Source organism: Harpia harpyja, chromosome 14 (genome assembly GCF_026419915.1).
Source record: "Harpia harpyja isolate bHarHar1 chromosome 14, bHarHar1 primary haplotype, whole genome shotgun sequence".
Classification (NCBI taxonomy): domain Eukaryota; kingdom Metazoa; phylum Chordata; class Aves; order Accipitriformes; family Accipitridae; genus Harpia; species Harpia harpyja.
The window spans coordinates 39,195,552-39,211,178 of NC_068953.1; the positions used below are offsets into that span (position 1 = coordinate 39,195,552).

Here is a 15,627-nt window from a genome sequence, read left to right on the forward strand (position 1 = left end):
GGGGAGAGAGGGGAACATCTTAAAAAGAAATCTGCAGAAAAGACATGGGAGTTACTTAACAAAAATCCAACCCAAACAAGCCCAGCTGGGGGATTACAAATGCGGTGGTAGGAGCCGAGCGGGGAGCAAGCGCGGCAGCTCGGGAAAGGCAGGCATGTTCCCCCCCCCGCCCCCCGTCCCCGAGTTTCTTTAGTCGTAAAAGGAAACAAAAAGGGATCTTGTGCGGAGGCAGCGTATGGGGAGAGCTGTCGGCTGGCTGCCAGCGGCGGGAGGAAGGGCCTCGGCACCGCGGCCCCTCATGCCACTGCCTCGGCGGAGCGGGGCTGGGGGCTCGTGGGGAGCCTTCCGGGGCCTCGGCGCGTCTCCCACGGACGCTCGCTCCTGGCTGCTGGCGCTGCCTTTGCCTGCCCCGTGGGAGGGAGCGGAGGGGTCCGTTCGCTCTCCGGGGTCGCTCCCGGCTGGGGCGAGCGCCTCGCTGAAACCCCTCTGCTCCCTGCCTTGTGCCCCGCCGGAGGAAACGCCACGTCCTGGAGATTCAGCCCCCTCCCGCCTCCCCGCCGTCGTCTTTTGCCGCTCCTTCTTGCGGGCATTCCTGAAAGTTAATCAGGGTGAAAATTGCAGTCGGTCATGTCTGGAAGCCACCAGAGGCTGATCCTGGAGCGCTGCAGGCTGGAGCACATGGGTATGAGACAGTCTCCCTACGTGCGGGCTGGTTGCTGCCAGGAGAAGAGCTTTCTCCTGCATCTCGCCGCCCTCGGGCGTTCAGTCCTTCCCCGCTTTGGTTTCTTGGCCTCTGGTAACCGGTAGAGAAAGCCGAAGCGGCGCAGGCTGGCAGGTTTGCTGCCGAGCACCCTGTGCATGTTTTAGCACAAAGACCCGGGGGCTTGTGTGGTTTCCTTGCTCCCTTTTTGAAGGCGAGCTATTCTGTTTGAATAGCTTTCTCTAGGTGTGTTTGCAGCTCCGAAAGTGAACTTTCAGGTTTGTCTCTTAATACGGTTGGCTCTGTCCCAGCCCGTAGATGTGGATTGTTAGAGGTCTCGGCACCTAATGGAGCTGAATTATTCATGTCTGGTGCTGTGTGTGTGCAGCATTCCCAAGCAGAAAGCTGTCTCCTTGTAGGATCTGTGCTCCAGGACTGCTCTTAAAACGCTTTGTTGGCAGGTCTCCAGGCCAACAAGTGAGCACATGCTTTTCATGTTGCGCAGGGATCAATCCTGCGATGGCAGGAGGTAAGGGGAAGGACACGTTTATAGCTGAATCAATCTCCTCGGTCTGTTTTCTGAGATGCCATAATTTGTGGCGGCATTACTCCCCCCGGCAGGAGAGTGGGGAGGATCTGGATAGCACCTGGTGCTTCTTCGGCTTGGGCAAGCCAGGTGGTGGGAAAGGGACCTCCTTCTCTGGATGGTGGGCTGCGGTAGCCAGGGGTTCCTGTCCGCCTGAAATAGCGACAGTGTGGCAGGTCAGGGGTCCCTGGGGGTCTTGCCTGGGAGAAAGAGCCAAAACACTCCTCTGGCTGCAGAGGTTGATCCTGCTGGAGTGGCTCTTGGGAGAAGTGGGGAATTGGGATGGGAGTTTCAAGGAGCGGGTGTTTGAGCTGCAGGAAATGCTTTAGAGCCATGTGCAATAGATGACGTTCAGGGGATCCCCCCCAGATCACGTACCGGGGTCCTAGCCTTCATCCCTGGGCTGGAAAGGGCTGATCCCTGCCCAGGTCCCTCTTCCCGCGACGGCAGGTCTTGAGCTCCCTGCCCTGCTCTCAGCACGACGTGCCTTTCCTCCACTCTTGCAAATCCAGCATGTTCTTGTCTGTCCTGTTTGCGGTTCCCTTCCATCTGCATTAGCAGAGCTTGGGCTCCCTTGACGCTTCCTCCGTAGGGTGAATGTTTTTTCTCCTCTTGTTTTCTAACCCTTTGATTGTTCCTGGCTCTCTAATCGCTGGGGACCCAGCGGACTTCTGGGCTCCTTCTTCCTTTTGTTGTGGTAGGAATTGGCAAACGCCGCTGCTGTTTGCATAGTTTCAGACCGAAGTCCTGCTCATCTGCTCTCCTTATTTCATATATATAAATAATATTTATGTATATATGTGTGTGCATGTATATATGCACACTTAAAACAGCAAGGAGAGTTTTTCTGGTGTGAGCTGAGAGCTGGCCAAGCCGGCATCGTGGAGGTGTTGCGTGGAGCGGGCGATGCTATGCCTGTCACGATACAACCCTGCGTATTGTCCGTTGCCTTCCTGCGACGGGGAGGCCAGATCCTTGTCCGTTTGTCCCTCTGATCTGAGCGTGGCCCTTTGCACACTCCAACCTTGGGTGGGCAGCTCTTGGAGTTGGAGGCTGAGCCCCATCCTCTCCCAGTAGCTCATGTGTGTTGGTCCTGCGCAGCGGCACCGTGTCCCCGAGCCCTTGTCCAGCGGGGTTGTGGCTGGACGCTGTGCCTCAACTTTGGGCCGGGAAGGGGCTGTTACCAGCTAAAAATCTGGTTCATCCACCTCGTTACTGGCTTTGCCCATCCGGACAAAGGAATTGCTGCGAATCCACAGCACAAAGGGAGCTGGCTGTGGCAACACATGCCGGCCGGGGAGGTCAGTGCCGTGCGGAGATGAGATGGTCGCTGCCGATCACGGGCCCCGTCGCTGGTTCGGAGGGAGCCTCCGAAGAGGCAGGTTGGTGGGGTCGGGCTGGATGCCCCGGCTCGGGACTGGGGATCGGGTGCTGGGGCAGGAGGAGGAAGAGGAGGAGGAGGAGGCGGCAATAGAAACACGCAGGGCGGCTTTGGGAAGCCGTTAGCGACTCTGGTGCACAAAGTGATCTCCTGATTTGGCACTTTCTCTGCCGCTGAAATGAGAGGTCAGTGCTTTTCATTTCCAGCTTGCATGCTAGCCCCCGGCTCCTGGGGTTAAAAATCTCCGTAATGACCTGTCAGAGAGCGGATTATTAGCTGTACAGAGCTGTACAGGATGCTGTGGGGAGCAGATGGAAAATGGTCTGGCTGCGGCAGCCTGTCTGATGAAAGAATCCCTGGCATTTTTACAGTGTTTGCATCTCTGGAAACGCACCATGAAGCTGCTTTCCAGGCTCCTGCCTGCTGGGGTTTGAAGAAATTTGTGCATGTGTGGGGTTTGTTGTTTTTTGGGTTTTTTTTTTCTTTTTTTTTTCCTCTTCCCTTCTCATTTCTCTTTAAGTCACCTGTTTTTGAAGTGTTGCTCGTAAATAGTACCAGGAGCCAGCAGGCCCAGAGCTCAGCGGGGAAGGGGAGGACAGTGCTGCTGGAGAAGAGCTTCATCCAAATGGGTGGTCAAGGATTTCTTAAGAGATCTGGAGAGCGAGCGGCTGGGGCCAAGTAGCTGGCCGGGTGGCTGCGGGGACGAAGCTGTTTCATGTGTTAATTATGTCTCATCAGTGTAATTGCCACGAGCTAATCTCAGTGAGCTACTCTGGTGCTTTTTCAGGTTGCGCGTGGGTGTCTTTTTTTTATTTTCCTCCTCCCTCCCCGTCGCTGCCTCTGGGGACTGGGCAGCATACAGTGCGTCTGAGAGCAGGGAGGGCGAGGGGCTGGGGAGCCGGGAGGAGAAATTTTGGGCTAGCTGGGGTCAGTCACGGCATGGGTAGGTAGGGGTGATCCCCCTCTTCCCAGTTAAGACCGGGTACCCGTGCAACTGTGTCTTGGTTTCCCATCTCTTGAAGCCTGCTGTGCAGCTCATCATACTGGAGGTGATGGTGGTTTAACGTCCTAAAGCTGGGTGCCGTGTTGTGCTGCCTGGAGGTGCGGGATGGAAACCCTGTGCTTCCTGCTGCGATTTGGCCTTCGGCGACTGCTCTGATGTGTCCCAAGCGTCACAGACGCTCTGAAGCTTGGGATTTATTTCCCACTGAGGCACTTGACTTCCCCAGCGAGTGGCTCTCGTTCCTCACAGCAAGGCTGGCATGGAGAGAAGCCCTCCCCCCAGGTGGCATTGGCAGGAGAGGAATCAATCCTCCCTCCCAGGGGCAGCGCTCCATAATTCAGAGGGAAATGGCGAGTGGGGAAACGTGTGAATAATGTCTCGTTGGAGCCGAGAGCTGTGACCTGCCAGGGCTGGTATCGATCGAGGTACCAGTGCCAGATGGCTGCTGCTGCGGGGATGGCTGAGGAGCAGCCCCCAGCCCGGGGGAGGCGGCAGGAGGATGCTGCCTCGCGCTGTGCGTTGGGGGATTTGGGAGGCTGGGGGCTTTCACCCTGCCCAGGACCTCTCCCGCCTGCATGTGTGGCTGCCAGTGAAGGCAGATCTGCCTGCCTGGGGCTCTTCGTGTGTAACCCTGTTGTCTTTGCTCTCCCTTCCAGCAGCGATGCCGTCACCTGGGCAGACCCCGACAGCTGGAAGCCCCCCGAGGACGTAGGTGACCCCCAGGGCGTGGAGGCAGGGAAGAGCCTTGAACTGTGAGGGGCCGTTAACTCTAAGATGTCCTTGAGCAGCGGAGCTTCCGGAGGGAAAGGAATCGATGCGAACCCGGTTGAGACGTACGACAGCGGCGATGAGTGGGACATTGGCGTAGGGAATCTCATCATTGACCTGGACGCTGATTTGGAGAAGGATCAGCAGAAATTGGAAATGTCGGGCTCCAAAGAGGTGGGGCTCCCGGCACCCAACGCGGTGGCAACCCTACCAGACAACATCAAGTTTGTCAGCCCGGTGCCGGGCCCGCAGGGCAAGGAGGGCAAATCCAAGTCGAAAAGGAGCAAGAGTGGCAAGGACAGTGGCAAGCCAACCCCGGGAACCTCCTTGTTCACTCCCAGCGAGGGAGCTGGTGGCAAGAAGGAGGCTCAAGGACGCTCTGGGGACGGCGCGAACTCGGGCAACTTAGTGCCTGCTGTCACCCCGAAGGGCTCGGAGAAATCGGCCAAGGCGTCTCGCAGCGTGGCCAGCTCCAAGAAGGAGAAAGAGGGCGGCTCATCCAAAAGCAAGAAGGAGAGGAGTGAGGGTGCGGGGGCTGCGGCAGAGAAGGAGCCCAGCGTGCTGCAGCCCCTGGCCCTGGCGGTGAGGGTGGGACAGTATGATGGGGGCCAGGGGACAGAGCCTGCTGCTGCGGAGCAGCTTGGGAGTATAGCTATTGACACGGGAGCTGCGCTCAATCCCTTGGGAGTTAAGTCGGAGCTGGAGGATGGGGAAAGTGAGTGCCGGCAGCTGAAAAAGGTGAAGTCGGAGAAGGTAAGAAAGGCGTCGGGGTGTGGGTGGAGTGGCATTGCCGCTCGGCTCTGGCGGTCGCTCCTGTGCAAGGGACGTGCCGCTGTGGGTGACGAGGAAGCGGGAGCTTAAAGCGGGGCTGTGCGCCCTGTATCGCTGGGGGCCAGCCCTGGTGGATGGCTGGTGCCTCCTGGTTCTGGCGTGAAGATGGTTTGGCCGTGTGATGTGCCGGCGTCTGGATGCAGCAATGGGAGGGCACCGGTCAAGCCATGCATGGCTTCTGGGAACCGTGCACTGGCAAATCACCTGCAGTCACTGTGTGTCAGGGTACTGTCCTGCCGTACCCTTGGGGATTTGTTTTCTTTGGTGCTGCGGCTGTGCCGAGCGGGTCCAAGCCTCTCCGACTCCTGTCGCTCTGTAGGAGGAGCCCGGGCTGGTGGTGAAGTGATGTCCCGGTCCTGTGCCCGTTCCAGCTCCCGACAAGACAGGGCAGTCTGTTGGCTGCCGTGCTCTGCTTCCTGGTGCCTTCACCTTGTGTGTCAAAGCTCCCTGCAGCTCTCAGAAGAATTTATTTCTTTCTGGTTGCATCATTTGCAGAGAAGGAGACCTTAACATGTTAGTAAATGTGGGATCTGTGTGGGCGCGCAGGCAAGCACAAGGTGCAGGGTTGACAGGAGTTACCGCCTCGTTTCTTGGTCTGCCGTTGGTACGTGGGCTTTGTCCCACTTGTGGTGACGATCAGCCTCGGGCCAACGCGTTGCTGTGGGTGATTTTTTTGCATGTCGCTCCTCTGCTAACACTCAGCAGTGATGCTGAGCTGGTGAAGCTGCTCTTCCAGGTCACTGGGGGCACAAAAAGCCCCACCAGCGGCCCACAGCTGACAGGGCGAAGGGCCGTGTGTCTGTCTGCGTGGCGTTTGGCTCTGGGTGGCTGTGCAGCCGTTTCTGGATACGGCCGCTGGAGCAGCAGCTCAGTCAGCTTGTTTCTTAGTAATTGCAGCGGCTGATGTGTTTTCTGCAGGCGGATGGGGGTAGACTTTGAGCGCCTGGAGTTCTCCGCGCTTGGAGCAGAAGCTCCGCTGCACTGGCTGCACGCGTGGCGTGGCCGGTCCGTGCCCGTGAAGCCACGCGTTTGCATGCGTGGGGCGAGCATCGCGAGCGTGTGCGTTCAGGGTGGTTCAGCCCTATTGCTGTCAACACGTGCTGGGGTATCGGGAGAATGGCTGGGGGGGTATCGGGGTTTGCGTTGCCGTGTGTGCAGCCGGAGGCTTGCCGGAAGGATTTCTGCTTTGGCATGGGGATCGTGGTGCTGGGCACTGGGAGGGGATGGGTGGGGAGCGTTCGGTGGATTTGGGGGAGTTGCTGAGACCAGTGAGATGTTGGGGAGATTTTTTTTATTCCGTTCGCAAAAAGATAGAGCACATATGGAGAGAAGGGTGGTGGGGACGGTCGGCCATGGGATGGCTCTGGGAGAAGAGCTCCTAAGTAGGTTGGTGCTTCCTCTGCTTGAGAGGAAGACTCCTGGGGCAGGTGGCTGAAGCCTGTAAAACTAAGGAGTGATGTGGAGATGATGTGTTGTTTCCTTGTCCTTTCTGGCAGCAGAACCAGAGCGAATGAAACCGGGAAGAGGAGCAGATGCTCTTTTGCATGATGGACTTGAATGCTGCTGCAAAAAGCTGTGGATGCTTGAAGTCCACCGATGCTCTGGGGCACCTGGGTGGGTTTGTGGAGGAGGAACCCATCGCGGGGCGGGGTGTACAGGGCAATGTCTTTTGGCTTGGGAAAAGCCCAAGGAGGGCTGGAGCTTGGGAAGTGGTTTGGGAAATATCTCAATGCACTTGGCTGTTATCTTCTTTCATAGCCATCTGCTGCTGGCTGTTGTCAAAGCCAGCATGGGAGCCAACTGGACCTTTGGTCATACCCTGCATGGCTTTTCCTGTGTTTTTACTATTAAAGATTTATTTCTTTCACTGATGCAGCTGCAGAAACCCTCTGCAGGTAGAAATGCCAAAGCGAGTTGGGGATTATGGAGATGGGGACCAAACAGCATGGACCTTGACAGGCTGGAGGAGTGGGCCCATGCAAACCTCATGAAGTTTAACAAGGCCAAGTGCGAGGTCCTGCACCTGGGTCAGGGCAATCCCCGCTATCAGTGCAGACTGGGGCATGAATGGATTGAGAGCAGCCCTATGGAGAAAGACCTAGGGATACTGGTAGGTGACAAATCGGACATTAGCTGGCACTGTGCCTTTGCAGCCTGCAAAGCTGATCGTATCCTGGGCCACGTAAAGAGAAGCGTGGCCAGCAGGTCGAGGTAGGTGATGCTCCCCCTTTGCTCTGATGAGACCCCCCTGGAGCACTGCGCCCAGTGCTGGAGTCCCCAGCACAAGAAGGACATGGATCTATTAGAGCAGGTCTGGCGGAGGGCCGTGAAAATGGTCCAAGGGCTGGAACACCTCTGCTGTGGAGAAAGGCTGAGAGAGTTGGGTTGTTCAGCCTGGAGAAGAGAAGGCTCCGGGGAGACCTTATTGTGGCCTTTCAATATATAAAGGGGGCTTATAAGACAGATAGAGACTTTTTACGAGGGACTGCAGTGACGGGACAAAGGGCAATGGCTCTAAACTGAAAGAGAGTAGGTTTAAATTGGCCATAAGGCAGGAAATGTTTTATGATGAGGGTGGTGAGACACTGGAAGAGGTTGCCCAGAGAAGTTATGGATGCCCCGTCGTTGGAAGTGTTCAAGGCCAGGTTGGACGGGGCTTTGAGCAACCTGACGTAGTGAAAGATGTCCCTGCCCATGGCAGGGGGACTGGACTAGATGATCCTTGAAGGTCCCTTCCAACCCGAACCATTTTATCATCTCTGTACAGATACCATGTGAGGATGATTCTGCCATTTTACTTGTCCAGATTCAGGTACAACCACATCAAAGAAGGCTCAGTCTGGAGGGTTGAGCCCGGTTTTGAGAAGTGATTTAAGGTCTGGATCTGCGGGAAAATGTATTGGGTTTGTGCTCAGGAGGAAACATGGGCTGTGTTTCGTCAGCCTCCTGGGGGCAGCTAGATGGCTTTCTTCGGGTCGGGAAAGCCGTGGGCGAGGAGAAGAAAGGTGTCTGCATGGCAAGGAGTGGGAAAGCAGTTTTATTTCTCGAGGAAGAGCCTAATGATGGGCTGATGGCTGGGGCAGGGAGGAGGATGGAGGGGACGAGATGGAGGTGGGCAGTGGCGTTGGGCTCTTCCTGTCTCCTGAAAGCTGCAGAGATGCCCCAAAAACGGTGTGTGGACTCTGAAGGACAGGCGAAGAGCAGAGGCGTGTGCTGGCTGTGGGAGGGCAGCTCCTCCAGGGAGTGCATCAGGGGGGCAAAGGCAACGGGTTCCTGCAGGCCTGGGGACAAACCCTGCCTGGGAAGCGAGAAACTTGCTCAGACCGAAACAGGAACGGCCACAATGTGACTCAGCCCAACCTTTGGTCTCCGGCAGCTTGTCCTCTGCTTAACCCTGTGCTGCTCCCGCTTCCGTTTCAGGCAGGGAGGCTGGTCTCCATCTGGGGATGAAGAAAGAGAGACCGTCTCTCCCTCCACTGGCTTCAGCCCAGGGTAGATGACCTCCCCCAGTGTACGTGCGGGTTGAGCAGTCAGCCTCCAGCCAGGAGGTTTTGTTGTATCTCCTTGGCTGGATTAAAGAGCACTTTGGTAGCGAGTATTCTTCCTTGACGAGGTGCTTCAGTGCCACAGTCAGCTCACCGTTTGCCCCTCCTTCTGCTTTTGTGCTCTTTAAATATCTCACTGTAGGGTTTTGCAGCCCTCCAGTCCTTGCTGGGTGTAGGAAAGAGCTTTGCTTTGGGTTTTTTTTTTTTTCAGACTTGCTTTCATGTCAGCAGGTGCGTGAGCTGGCATGGTGTCCACCGTCGAGATCACCCTTGCTCCTGTGTCTGACATTGCAGCAACGGAGCCGGTGGACACGGCCCATGGGCTTGATGGGACATGTTTTGCCGGTGTGACCCTGTGGCTCCTCTGGTCGCTGCTTTCCGGGGTGAAGCCTCAGGAACTGAATATCCCAAACGCCCCTTTTCTAGGTGTGCATCTTGGCCGTATCCAGCCTCCTGTTTTGGCATGCCCTGGCTTGTTACATACCCTCCTCGAACCTGATGCCATCAGTGTGTTGGGCACAAGCCCAGGGATGGGGCTGATCGTGATGAAACCCGTTGGCAACATCCCTGACGAGGCCTTCTGCGGTCTCTGGGGTGGGCTGAGCACCTAGCACAGGTTTGCCTTGGGCTGTGCTTCAGTGCCTGGGCAGGTCCTTGCACCAGCCCGTTCTGCTGGAGCCCCAAAAGATATCTGGGGGTGCAGGAGTGGGAGCTTAATACTACTCGTGGCAGGGAGAGAAATGAGCCTGCGCTGACGCACCCGCATCCGGAGCATGTGGACCAGCAACAAGGTCTGTCCCCGACTCGGCGGGCAGCAAGCCGTGGGTCGTTGGGGATGGGTTTGGGGTGGGGGGGGCACTGGTGTTCGGGAGGGAACGGCTGCTCTCCGCGAGCAGCCACGCTCGGCAAAATGGCCGTGCATGGAGGAGCAGCGCTGGCTGGGCTTGGGAAAGCCTGTTTTCACCGCCTGCCCCACTGCCTGCTTTTGTGCGGCCGAGCTGGCCCCAGGGTCTGTTCGCCGGGGCAGCGGGCGCTTGCTTGCTGGCTCTCCGCTCCGGCTTGCTGCCTGCGCCATTGCCCCTGCACCCTGCTCCTTGGCGTGCTGGGGCGGGCTGGCCCGGCCGGGGATGTTAGGCATTAAACAAAAGAGCCTCCCAGCTCTTGGCTGCCGCTCCGGCTTTGTTTTGATTGAGAGGTTGTTCAGCAGGAGGAGGGCGGGTTTTTTCTTTTTTTTTTTTTTTTTTTTTTTTTCCTCCTCTTCTGACGAGAGTCCAGATGCGACGCTGCTGCAAACAAGGGAAAGGCAAACAGAAGCCGCTGGAGACATGGCTCTTCTGAAGAGCCTCTCTGGGTCATGTGCGCTGTGGTTTTGGGCAGCAAGGAAGGTGGATCTGGTCATGTCGCTCTGCGAGACGGGGTAAAAGCCACCGGTGCATTTTTTGCCCTGGATTTTCCCCCCTGAGCACAGCGTGGTTATGCCTTGCATGTGCTCCGAGCAGAGATCCCCTGCTATGGGTGGCCTGATGGCGAGGGGACATTGTAAGGTGGGGGATGCTGCAGTGGACGGGCCCCAAAGCTGGTCTGAAAATACACTTCTGGTTCTGTGGGAGGACAGCGTGGCGTTGGAAGTGGTGCTTGAGCAGTGGCTGGGAGGTCAGATGGCAGTGGAGGAAGTGGGGTGGCTACGCCATGCTGGCGGCAGCTGCCAAAACAGAAATACTCCCCAAAAATACATCCCTGGACTCTGCCTGCTGCTGCCGTCTTGTCCGGCAGTTTGCAACGTGGCTTTGCTGTCATCTGTGCAGACCTTCGTCCCCTAAACTCATAGAGGCAGACCTGCATGATGTCTTCAGTGCTGTTCCTACAGCTGTGACTGTCCCAGCCTGCCTGGGATGTGGGATGACCACCCAGGTGCTAGGTGTCCCCCACCCAGGAGTTCTTTACCTAGAATCGAAACATGGTTGCTTTTTTTTTTTTTTTTTTTTTTTTAAAGCCATTTTTGGTGGGAGGGATGAGGTTCGGTGGTGGATGGAGTGGTGAGGTTTGGGGTGAAGGGGTGCTTGGATGACTCCATCATGAAGAGGTGAGATCTTCCTAGAAGGCAGTAGCTCTGCTAGGTCCAAGCCCAACAGGAGATAGCTGTAGACTCTCTTAGGGACATTTCTGTATGTTGGATATTGCATTTGCTTCCAGCTTTGCACCTCAAAGAGAGAGTGGTGCTCTGTGTAGAGCCTGGAGACCACCATGGGCTTGATCCCAACCTGATCGTGGAGGTAGCTCCTTGCCACATGGCTGTGGAGATGTGGCCACTAATCCTGTGCTGCTGCTTTACATTGTCCTGCTGGTGGGTATAATGGGCTCCAGCTCTGCTGTGGCCTCTTCTGTCGTGGTATCCCAGCCATCACCAGCTTCTTGCTGTCCCTTAGTGCTTGTCCTCTTCTCCTTTGCTAGCTGACGGTGGCAGCAGTACAGCTGATTCACGTTGCTCAGAGCTTCTGGCTCTGCTGTCCGTGCATCCTTTTAGGACTTGATCTCACCCTCCGCCGGCAGCTATATGTGTCTCGCTCCAGTACAAAATGGTTCAAGCGTAGTTTGACCATGGAGCTCCCCGAGGAGCGGCATGGGAGCGGGGAGCTGCTGTGCTGAGGGCTTGAGCCCTCTGTGTGCCGAGCACCTTTTATGCTTGCAGAAGAACCCAATGCACCAAAACGGCTTTTCCCACCCCAAATATCAAGACATTTGATGCGACGCTTTGGCAAAACCCGAGCTGCTCTGACGCGAGATCCCCGTCGAGGTGAGGATGAAGAGGGCTTCTCTGCATTCGAGATGGTGGTTTGGGAAGCCGAGTCGCTTGATGTGGGGCAAAGCCAGGACGGGGCGTTGTGGGCTGGTCCCAGCCTCGTGCTTCAAAGACATGACCCAGATGTGATGGATAGTGCCCGACGTGGATTTCCTTGTCTTGGGGCCAGAGTTTGGATGGAGAAACTCCCAATGGAAGTGTTTTGGTGAAAACAGTTTTTGCTTTACAGCCCCTCCAAAGCTCGCTCTGTCCATCCCTTCAGAGCTGGCATTAACCCCGTACTTTGTTTTCCCCAGGGATTTTTGGTGCTCGTGGGAAGCCCAGTGCTTGGGGTAGGGACCCGCTCGTACTGAAAACCCCAGGCAGAAGCTGTTTTCCTGCCATCCTAGCGCTGTTTCCCACCCCTCGCTCTGTAGGGCTCGGCTCTTTCTGGGGAATGGCAGCCGGAGCAGCATCGGCAGCTCAAGGAAGCGGCAGGGGTGGTACAGGCAGCTGCCATCTCTTGCCTGCTCCTCTCGCCGTGGTTTCTTTTCTCCAGTCACGCTGGAATCGGCCGCCTCCAGAGCTGCTGACAGGGCTGTGTTGGGAGGCCTTGGGAATTACACCGCTCGTTTCCTTATCGTCCCCGGACCCGCCGCCCGGAGCCTTCTGCTCTAGGAACAAGGCAAGAAGGGGGCACGCAGCCAACATGTGTCAAGAGCTACAAAGGAGGAAATTGGCCTCGTTCACTTAAAACCATGGGGTTAGTCTTAGAGTTTTGGCTCCTGCTGAGAGGTTATTTATATGTGGTTTGTTTTTTTTTTTTTTTTTTTATAACCGCTAGATGTAGCAGGCTGGGAGTTTCAGCTGATCCCACCTCTGAAGGTTTTATAAAGGAAAAATTGCATCTCTCCCTGTTTGCTTTCCCAGCTGGCAGCGTTAGGAAGGGCTAGTTAAGGGATGAGTTAGTTTTGATGCCCAACTCATTGGCGTTGCTGTATCCCGTTTAATAGATTGTCGTGCCGAAACGCAGCCCCATCTCCGTCGGAGTGGGAAGCAGGACCTGTGGCTCCCCATCAAGGACACAGCGGGAGAAAACAGAGCCGCGCTGGGAAAGCGGAGAAAACATCTCCCTGTTCCCGAAGCGCGAGAGCAGAATGACAACGCGCTAACGAGGAGGCTGACAGAGGGGGGACGTCTCCTTCTCAACGGGGTCCATGCCCTGCTTCCTTGGCGTGAGCAAGCTGCAAATGCACTCCCCCGATGCTTTGATTAGAGACTTTGATGAAAAGGCCGGCGGGTGATTGATCCTGCTGACTCATGGACCCGATTTCTCCGATGGAGATGGTAACTGCTTGAGATGGGTCAGATTTTGAGGCTAACTGCCTGGGGTAGACTCTCGTGTTTTTTTTGCTTTGCTTCCAGGCTGGTGGTGGCTGCTTATTAGCCTAATGACCCCAGTTACCCAGCACCATTTATCTGCCTGAGTGAGATTTCTTTAAAGGAAGATTTGTGCATCTTGAGCGCCGCGCGACCCCGAAGGCTTCAAAACCTGGCGAGCTGCTCCCGCGGCCCTGCCGGGGAGCTGATGCAGAGGGAGTGTGCCAGGAATAACCCGCTAATGAGCAAAGCTGCTCCTCCACCCGGCAGCCGGGGAGGCTGCTGGAAAGGGCTGCGGAGCGAAGCGCTGCCTGCTTTTCCCTTCCTCTGCTTTTAAAGGCTGGCTTGTTGGGGATTCGCTGCCTTTTCCCTGTTTTCTGCAGGCATGGCGTCTTCTGTGCCTCTGCTTTCCCAATGTTTGCCATGCAAACGCAGCGCTGCGTTGCTCTGCCGCTGCTCTTGAGGATGCTTTGGGCTGGAGCTGTGAAGACCATCTTCCGTGTGAGTCCTTGTGTGCAGGCATGTGTTGGACCAAAGGGCACCCAAATATTCAGAGCTGATGGCAGGCACCACCTCTGTGCATAAAAGGCAGCTAGTGATTGCGATGGACTCTTTGGAGTGACTCCTTGTGACATTCCTACCTCGTGGTGATCAGCGCCTGGAGCTTGAGTCCTTATTGGGCTGCAAGAGGAAAGCCACCCCAGGTCTCGTAGATGTTGAGCCAGCAGCTGGAGTCGGAGAGCTGGGGAGAGCAGCCCAGGGCTGGAAAGAAATCGCTGGGCTCTGAAATGATTTAAAGCTACCAGCAGCCTGATGATATGTTGTATTTGGTGACAACATCTGCTCGAGATATTCCTGTCCCTGTTACTCATTCCTGCCCACGGACCAGATCATGGAACTGATTTGATGTAAACAAACATGCTCAGGGTTTTCTAGGGTGAGCTCAGGTTGTGGGCCGGCATGGGCGGGTGAGTGGGCACGCTGCGCTGCTGGGATGGATGGGATCGCGGGCAGCGCTGATGCTGCCTGGGGCTGGAGACGTGGGCTTTGCCGGGGTGATGCTATGCTGTAAGGGGTTGGAGGCTTTGCCTGGCCGGCGGCCTCTCGCAGGGCTCGTGATGACTTTGGCTGGCACCGCTCGACCCAGGAGGGCATGTGGTACCCGTGCTGTCCATCTCTCCTCCTCCCCCCATGCCCCCAGCCTTACCCCCAGCCTACCGAATGGTGCCAGCTCCATCCCAGCGTGCTGCGGACAGGATAAATCCCTTTGCAGGAAGGCATTAACCACAAAGCTTTTATATGGTGTGGTAATGGCACGTGCTCATATCTGCTGATGTTTCCCCTGTGCTTGACACTGAAATCGGTTTAAAACTCGGTAAGTGTCTAGATTTATTTTAACGTATTGTCTGGCCCTTGTTCACTTGGGGTCTCTTGAAGCATGCTGCGATGAATAATGCAGAGAGCATGCCTGCTTTGCAGGCTTAAGCTTTAATTCTGGTTGTGACATAGAGGTCACCACGTTTTACATCCCGTCAAGGGGATGGGATGTGATACAACTCAAAAGCGCTTTTCATCCGGTGCCAAGGCAGCAAGAGGACCTGTCGGAGCTCATGGCTGCCCTTCCTTGATGCGAATGCTGGAGCCTCTGTGCCTTAGTTTCCCCCCATCCTCCACATGGATCAGATGCTCCCCTGTTAGGCATGAGCATGGACTTTGTCAGGGAGAGCACCCAAGGTGCTCTGGGTGGAGAAGGCACCATTACAGCTACAAATCCTGTGGTTGTGGTGGTGTGTTTTTTGTTGTTTTTTTTTTTTTTTTTTTTTTCCCAAGCCAGAAAGTAATTTCATTCCGGGAAGCTCGCTCCCCCAATTAGCTATGTAAATGCAATGTTGTGATTTTTATTTTTTTTTTTTTTTCCCCAGGTGCTATGCAAATGAATGTCATTCCCAGACGCACTCTGCTTGCCCACCCATCCCTCCCTCCAGTTGTTGGCATGCAGGTACACTGCCTCCTGCACTGGGAATGGCCCTGCTCATCTGTTTAACAGATGGATGTGGCTTATTCCGGAGTGAACCACGTGCCACGTGGCTGGTGGCCACCGTCCTCGGGCTCAGCCCTTGAAAGAGGACCCCGGAGCCAGGGCTTGGTCCTGGGTTCAAGCCTGTCGCCGGCCGGGCTGGAGGAGGGAGAGCTGCATCCACCCAGTGGCTTGTCTGTGGATGGTGGCAAGTGGAGGTGTGGGGTGTGTTGTCCAAAAGGGGCTTGTTCCCTGGAAAGGGCATCCCAAAAATAATCAGTACTGCTAAAGCTGGTGTCGGTGCTGAGATGCCGCATCCCCAGCGTGGTGTGGTGAAGGGGCTGCGATGTCCTTGTGGTCCCATGCCAAGCACAGAGCATGCCAGGAGGCGTGGTTAACGTGACTATTCCAGCTCCAAGCGAGTATTTCCAGCTGGCACTGCCCTGCCAGCTTGGGATCCCGATCTGCCCTCCCCCGCAGGACACACAGCCCCAGGTCTCTGCTCCCATGTCCCCTTGACCCACCATGGCGTAGGCATGGAGAAGGGAGCAAAGCCGTGGTAGAGAAGGGGGGACATCGGTGCCAGAGCTGAGCTCCGGCAATCGAGCGGGGAAGGGAGGCTTGGGAGAACAGGAAA

At 56.2% G+C, this 15,627-nt stretch overlaps 1 protein-coding gene and 1 long non-coding RNA gene across 4 annotated transcripts in view; one reads left to right on the top strand and one right to left on the bottom strand.

The window, feature by feature from the left end:
* The window catches only part of LOC128151295 (uncharacterized), a 92,556-nt gene that overhangs the window by 55,826 nt on the left and 21,103 nt on the right, over positions 1–15,627 (bottom strand). The window lies entirely within an intron of this gene.
* The window catches only part of ZNF609 (zinc finger protein 609), a 74,515-nt gene that overhangs the window by 10,388 nt on the left and 48,500 nt on the right, over positions 1–15,627 (top strand). For 2 of the 3 annotated variants that reach the window (XM_052808574.1, XM_052808572.1), the window contains exon 2: positions 4,327–5,191. In XM_052808574.1, the coding sequence (XP_052664534.1) occupies positions 4,445–5,191 (747 nt within the window). In that variant the 5' untranslated portion in view covers positions 4,327–4,444. The remainder of the gene's footprint in view (positions 1–4,326; positions 5,192–15,627) is intronic. The other variant, XM_052808573.1, reaches the window with a different exon arrangement.